The following is a 7,582-nucleotide window of genomic DNA, read 5'->3' as shown; positions in this document are numbered from 1 at the left end:
TTGATGATCCTCATCTGAGGATATTTTTTCCATTACTTTTCAGAGATAGTGAAAGGAAGGGAGGGAAGAGGGGGATAAAGATAAATAGAGAGAGAGAAAGAGAGAAACATTGATGAGAGAGAAACACATCCACTGGTTGCCTTCCCTGGGGCTGGTGAATGAACCCACAACCCAGGTACCTGCCTTTGACTGGGACTCAAATCCGAGACCCTCTGGCGCATGGCTGATGCTCTAACCGCTAAGCCCACTGGCCAGGGCTAAAGTTTATATATTTAAAGAGTCATAATCTTAACAATAGATACAGAAAACATTATACTTAATAAAATAATAACACACTGAATCATTCTTTTAAAAAACAGTGGGCATTCCTATGTTGTCAATATCACTCCTTCTAGACTGGTCGGCATGGCTCAGTGTTGAGCACTGATCTAGGACCTTGCGGGCACATCCCCAGTTGGGGGTGTGCAGGAGGCACCCGGTCAATGTTTCTCTCTCATTGATGTTTCTAACTCTCTATCTCTCTCCCTTCCAATCTGTAAAAAATAAAACAAAAAACAAAAAACCCAACCAATGTTCTGTGTTTTCTATTTCCTTAATGCAGCGGTTCTCAACCTGTGGGTCGTGACCCCTTTAGGGGTCGAACAACCCTTTCACAGGGGTCACCTAAGACCATCGGAAAACACATATATAATTAAATATTGTTTTTGTGATTAATCACTATGCTTTAATTATGTTCAATTTGTAACAATGAAAATACATCCTGCATATCAGATATTTACGATTCATAACAGTAGCAAAATTACAGTTATAAAGTAGCAACGAAAATAATTTTATGGTTGGGGGTCACCACAACATGAGGAACTGTATTAAAGGGTCGCAGCATTAGGAAGGTTGAGAACCACTGCCTTAATGAGTTAATTTGGGCCTTTGGAACAGAGGTAACCTGCTGTTTACTGGCTGCCACTCAATGGTTGTATATCTTTGATCATGTTATTTTCCTAAACCCTTTTTGCCTCAGTTTCCTCACTTGTAAAATGGGTATAATAATAAGGTAATTGTGTGGATTATAAGAATTAGTAAATGTAATGTACTTGGAACAGTTTCTGGTACTTGGAACAGTTCCTGGCACATAGTAAGTACTATTCAAGTATAAGCTATAATTACTGTTGTTCTTATTAACTTGTTGGGATTCAGGTCCAGTGAAACATAACCCTAGTTGTTACCTCTCTTCCACATCTTCACTAATACGGTTCTGCAAACGCCGTAGTCGGGGGTCGCTAGATGAATCCTCCTCCTGTTCCTCAGGCTCTGCTTCTTGTTCTTTGGCTTTCTTAATGAACTGAAATTCTTCATCCTCCTCATCTGAGGACTCCATAGGGGCATAGTCTGGCCTCTTTCCCGACACATAACGTTTCACCTTCACTTTCTCCATCGAAATCTCACCTGGGTGAGAAAGAGAACTTATGTTTCAGTAGCCTCTCTCCCAAAGTCCTTCAACGATTGGTCTTTGCAGGTAGAGCCCCTATGTTACTTGTAAGTAAGAGTTTAGGAAGGAGAAGAAGAGAGCCACTACCCAACCATCTATTCATCTACTGGTTTTTTTCTGCAAAAGCCAAGTCATGGGAAGGCCTTCTTGTGATTACCAACATTAATGATGCCAGGCTTAGCTTGGGTACAATGAAGTAGAGGAAGGTGAGCAGTGAAACAATTGACGAAAGTCCCTCCAAGCTGGCAGACTATGGCCATCACAAATGGCTGCTATTCCACCTCAACCATACCTTTATATAATTATTCGTAACAGTGCCCAACACACAATAAAGGTGGTTTAAGTGGGAACATAAAATGCTGCTCATTTTTTTAGTTCTGCTGGAATTTTCCATGACAGCCTTCATAATATATCCCCACATAACTAAATTTTCTAATGTTATCTATTTCTACCTTCTTTTCACGTATAAGCTACTAAGCCTGCAGTAGATGATCTCTTTTACCAATATTAACAATTCTAGTAAACAGAAAGAGAGTGAAAACTAACCAACATAGTTTATAAGATGAAAATAACCTTGGCAGCCAAACTGGACAGTTCAAAAAGGATTCATTTATGATCATAGATACTAAAATACTAAATAATATAATAGCAAATGTATTCCAGCAATTTTTGTAAAAAGCAACAAAACAAAACTCTAAGCCTTCGTGACCTAAAAGGATTCAGCCTAGGACTACAAGGATGACTTAACCTTAGAAAATTAATAGGGGAAAAGTACTGTACAATTTAAAGTTTATATATTTAATTTTAATATATAATTTACTATTACTTTTTGATGATCCTCATCTGAGGATATTTTTTCCATTACTTTTCAGAGATAGTGAAAGGAAGGGAGGGAAGAGGGGGATAAAGATAAATAGAGAGAGAGAAAGAGAGAAACATTGATGAGAGAGAAACACATCCACTGGTTGCCTTCCCTGGGGCTGGTGAATGAACCCACAACCCAGGTACCTGCCTTTGACTGGGACTCAAATCCGAGACCCTCTGGCGCATGGCTGATGCTCTAACCGCTAAGCCCACTGGCCAGGGCTAAAGTTTATATATTTAAAGAGTCATAATCTTAACAATAGATACAGAAAACATTATACTTAATAAAATAATAACACACTGAATCATTCTTTTAAAAAACAGTGGGCATTCCTATGTTGTCAATATCACTCCTTCTAGACTGGTCGGCATGGCTCAGTGTTGAGCACTGATCTAGGACCACCAGGAGGTCACAGTTCAATTCCCTGTCAGGGTACATGCCCGGGTTGTGGGCTCGATCTCCAGTGTAGGGTGTTCGGGAGGCAGCTGATCAACGATTCTCTCTCATCACTGATATTTCTATTTCTCTCTCTCCCTCTCCCTTCCATTCTGAAATAAAAAATATATATTTAAAAAATTAAGAAAAAAAAACACCCTTTCCATTTAATGTTTTATTATGACCTTAATCAGGGCAACAAGAAAAAGAGATAAAAGGTAAGGATTGAAAAGAAAGAACTGCTAAAATTTGCAGATTATATGATCATCTACATAGAAAAAAACAAGACAATCAACAAACTTAAAAAATAATTCAGGAAGAATGCTGGATAAAAATAAGTGTACCTATACATTAACTATATGTAATTAGAAAAGACAGTTTAAAAATAGCATTTATGCCCTGGCTGGGTGGAGTAGTTTGTTGGAATGTCATACTGTACACCAAAAGGTCGGGGGTTTGATCCCTCTTCTGGGCCTGTACAGGAGGCAACTGATCAATGTGTCTCACACTGACCTCTCCCCCCGTCTCTCAAATCAATTAAAAAAATCTCCTTGGGTGAGGATTAAAAAAAATAATTAAGTACCATTTATGATCTGGCTGGGTAGGCTCAGTTCGTTAGAGCATTGTCCTGATATACTAAGGTTGTAGGTCCGAGCTCCGGTCAGGGCACATACAAGAATCAACATGAATGTATAAGTAAGTGGAACAACAAATGGATGTTTTTCTCCCTCTCTCCCCACCTTCCTCTCTCAAATCAATAAAAAACAGTACCATTTATAATAGCAACAAAGCTATAAAATTGTAATGCAATTCCATTAAAAGTTGTTCCCCAGGCAGATTCTAAAATTATGTGCAAGAATAGGAGTCAAGACAATTCTGAAGAACAAGGTGAGGCCAAAGACCTTAACAGATGCCTCACCAAGAAGATGGCAAATAAGCATATAAAAAGATGTTCCACATTATATCATCAGAGAAATACAAATAAAAACAATTAGATACCATTATACACTTATTAGAATGGCCAAAATCCAGAGCTCTGACAATGTTAACTAACTGGCAAGGATGTGAAACAACAGGAACTCTCACTCATTGCTGGTGGGAATGCAAAATGCTACTTTGGAAGATAGTTTGGTAGTTTCTTATAAAACTAGGCATACACTTACCATAAAATCCAGCAATTGCATTCCTTGGTATTTACCCGAGTTGAAAATTATGTCCACACAAAAACCTACACATTGACATTTATTGCAACTTTGTTCACAAGGGCTAAAACTTGGAAGCAACCAAGATGTCCTTTCCTAGGTGAAAGGATAAACTATGGTACATCCAGACAATGGAATATTATTTAGCACTTAAAAAGAGCTATCAAACACATAGGGGCATAGTCTGGCCTCTTTCCCGACACATAACGTTTCACCTTCACTTTCTCCATCGAAATCTCACCTGGGTGAGAAAGAGAACTTATGTTTCAGTAGCCTCTCTCCCAAAGTCCTTCAACGATTGGTCTTTGCAGGTAGAGCCCCTATGTTACTTGTAAGTAAGAGTTTAGGAAGGAGAAGAAGAGAGCCACTACCCAACCATCTATTCATCTACTGGTTTTTTTCTGCAAAAGCCAAGTCATGGGAAGGCCTTCTTGTGATTACCAACATTAATGATGCCAGGCTTAGCTTGGGTACAATGAAGTAGAGGAAGGTGAGCAGTGAAACAATTGACGAAAGTCCCTCCAAGCTGGCAGACTATGGCCATCACAAATGGCTGCTATTCCACCTCAACCATACCTTTATATAATTATTCGTAACAGTGCCCAACACACAATAAAGGTGGTTTAAGTGGGAACATAAAATGCTGCTCATTTTTTTAGTTCTGCTGGAATTTTCCATGACAGCCTTCATAATATATCCCCACATAACTAAATTTTCTAATGTTATCTATTTCTACCTTCTTTTCACGTATAAGCTACTAAGCCTGCAGTAGATGATCTCTTTTACCAATATTAACAATTCTAGTAAACAGAAAGAGAGTGAAAACTAACCAACATAGTTTATAAGATGAAAATAACCTTGGCAGCCAAACTGGACAGTTCAAAAAGGATTCATTTATGATCATAGATACTAAAATACTAAATAATATAATAGCAAATGTATTCCAGCAATTTTTGTAAAAAGCAACAAAACAAAACTCTAAGCCTTCGTGACCTAAAAGGATTCAGCCTAGGACTACAAGGATGACTTAACCTTAGAAAATTAATAGGGGAAAAGTACTGTACAATTTAAAGTTTATATATTTAATTTTAATATATAATTTACTATTACTTTTTGATGATCCTCATCTGAGGATATTTTTTCCATTACTTTTCAGAGATAGTGAAAGGAAGGGAGGGAAGAGGGGGATAAAGATAAATAGAGAGAGAGAAAGAGAGAAACATTGATGAGAGAGAAACACATCCACTGGTTGCCTTCCCTGGGGCTGGTGAATGAACCCACAACCCAGGTACCTGCCTTTGACTGGGACTCAAACCCGAGACCCTCTGGCGCATGGCTGATGCTCTAACCGCTAAGCCCACTGGCCAGGGCTAAAGTTTATATATTTAAAGAGTCATAATCTTAACAATAGATACAGAAAACATTATACTTAATAAAATAATAACACACTGAATCATTCTTTTAAAAAACAGTGGGCATTCCTATGTTGTCAATATCACTCCTTCTAGACTGGTCGGCATGGCTCAGTGTTGAGCACTGATCTAGGACCACCAGGAGGTCACAGTTCAATTCCCTGTCAGGGTACATGCCCGGGTTGTGGGCTCGATCTCCAGTGTAGGGTGTTCGGGAGGCAGCTGATCAACGATTCTCTCTCATCACTGATATTTCTATTTCTCTCTCTCCCTCTCCCTTCCATTCTGAAATAAAAAATATATATTTAAAAAATTAAGAAAAAAAAACACCCTTTCCATTTAATGTTTTATTATGACCTTAATCAGGGCAACAAGAAAAAGAGATAAAAGGTAAGGATTGAAAAGAAAGAACTGCTAAAATTTGCAGATTATATGATCATCTACATAGAAAAAAACAAGACAATCAACAAACTTAAAAAATAATTCAGGAAGAATGCTGGATAAAAATAAGTGTACCTATACATTAACTATATGTAATTAGAAAAGACAGTTTAAAAATAGCATTTATGCCCTGGCTGGGTGGAGTAGTTTGTTGGAATGTCATACTGTACACCAAAAGGTCGGGGGTTTGATCCCTCTTCTGGGCCTGTACAGGAGGCAACTGATCAATGTGTCTCACACTAACCTCTCCCCCCGTCTCTCAAATCAATTAAAAAAATCTCCTTGGGTGAGGATTAAAAAAAATAATTAAGTACCATTTATGATCTGGCTGGGTAGGCTCAGTTCGTTAGAGCATTGTCCTGATATACTAAGGTTGTAGGTCCGAGCTCCGGTCAGGGCACATACAAGAATCAACATGAATGTATAAGTAAGTGGAACAACAAATGGATGTTTTTCTCCCTCTCTCCCCACCTTCCTCTCTCAAATCAATAAAAAACAGTACCATTTATAATAGCAACAAAGCTATAAAATTGTAATGCAATTCCATTAAAAGTTGTTCCCCAGGCAGATTCTAAAATTATGTGCAAGAATAGGAGTCAAGACAATTCTGAAGAACAAGGTGAGGCCAAAGACCTTAACAGATGCCTCACCAAGAAGATGGCAAATAAGCATATAAAAAGATGTTCCACATTATATCATCAGAGAAATACAAATAAAAACAATTAGATACCATTATACACTTATTAGAATGGCCAAAATCCAGAGCTCTGACAATGTTAACTAACTGGCAAGGATGTGAAACAACAGGAACTCTCACTCATTGCTGGTGGGAATGCAAAATGCTACTTTGGAAGATAGTTTGGTAGTTTCTTATAAAACTAGGCATACACTTACCATAAAATCCAGCAATTGCATTCCTTGGTATTTACCCGAGTTGAAAATTATGTCCACACAAAAACCTACACATTGACATTTATTGCAACTTTGTTCACAAGGGCTAAAACTTGGAAGCAACCAAGATGTCCTTTCCTAGGTGAAAGGATAAACTATGGTACATCCAGACAATGGAATATTATTTAGCACTTAAAAAGAGCTATCAAACAATGAAAAGACATGGAAGAAACTTAAATGCATATTACTAAGTGGAAAAAGCCAATCTGAAAAGGTTACCTATATATATAAAAGGCTAATATGCAAAGTGTCTCCTCGGGAGTTCAACCAGAGACCGGGAGTTCGATTGCTCGCTATGATGTGTGCTGACCACCAGCGGGGTGGCGCAGAATGAAGGAAGGCCCTGGCCAACAGCCAGAAGGCCCCAATTGGCCCTGATTGCCAGCTAGGCCTAGGGACCCTAACCGTGCATGAATTTCGTGCACCGGGCCTCTAGTATACTGTAAGATTCCAAATATGTAACATTCTGGAAAAGGCAAAATTATGAAGACTGTAAAAAGATCAGGGGTTGAGTGTGGAGGAGGGATGAATAGGCAGAACACAGAGGATTTTTTTGGGTAGTGAAAATACTGCGTATAACACCACAGCAATGGCTATGTCATTATACATTTGTCCAAACCCATTGCATGTACAACACCAAGAGTGAATCTTTTTTAAAAAAAATATTTTTATTGATTTCAGAGAGGAAGAGATAAAAACATCAATGATGAGAGAGAATCGCTGATTGGCTGCCTCCTGCACACCCCCTACTGGGGATCGAGCCCACAACCCGGGCATGTGCCCTTGACCG

At 38.5% G+C, this 7,582-nt stretch overlaps 1 protein-coding gene across 1 annotated transcript in view; it reads right to left on the bottom strand.

The window, feature by feature from the left end:
• The window catches only part of MFAP1 (microfibrillar-associated protein 1), a 24,129-nt gene that overhangs the window by 10,642 nt on the left and 5,905 nt on the right, over positions 1-7,582 (bottom strand). The window contains exon 2 of the mRNA XM_005877535.2: positions 1,224-1,443. Coding sequence (XP_005877597.1) covers positions 1,224-1,443 — 220 coding nt within the window. The remainder of the gene's footprint in view (positions 1-1,223; positions 1,444-7,582) is intronic.

This window comes from Myotis brandtii, unplaced genomic scaffold (assembly GCF_000412655.1).
Source record: "Myotis brandtii unplaced genomic scaffold, ASM41265v1 scaffold521, whole genome shotgun sequence".
Classification (NCBI taxonomy): domain Eukaryota; kingdom Metazoa; phylum Chordata; class Mammalia; order Chiroptera; family Vespertilionidae; genus Myotis; species Myotis brandtii.
Note: the sequence above shows the minus strand (reverse complement) of the source record. Positions and strands in the feature narration are given on the sequence as shown.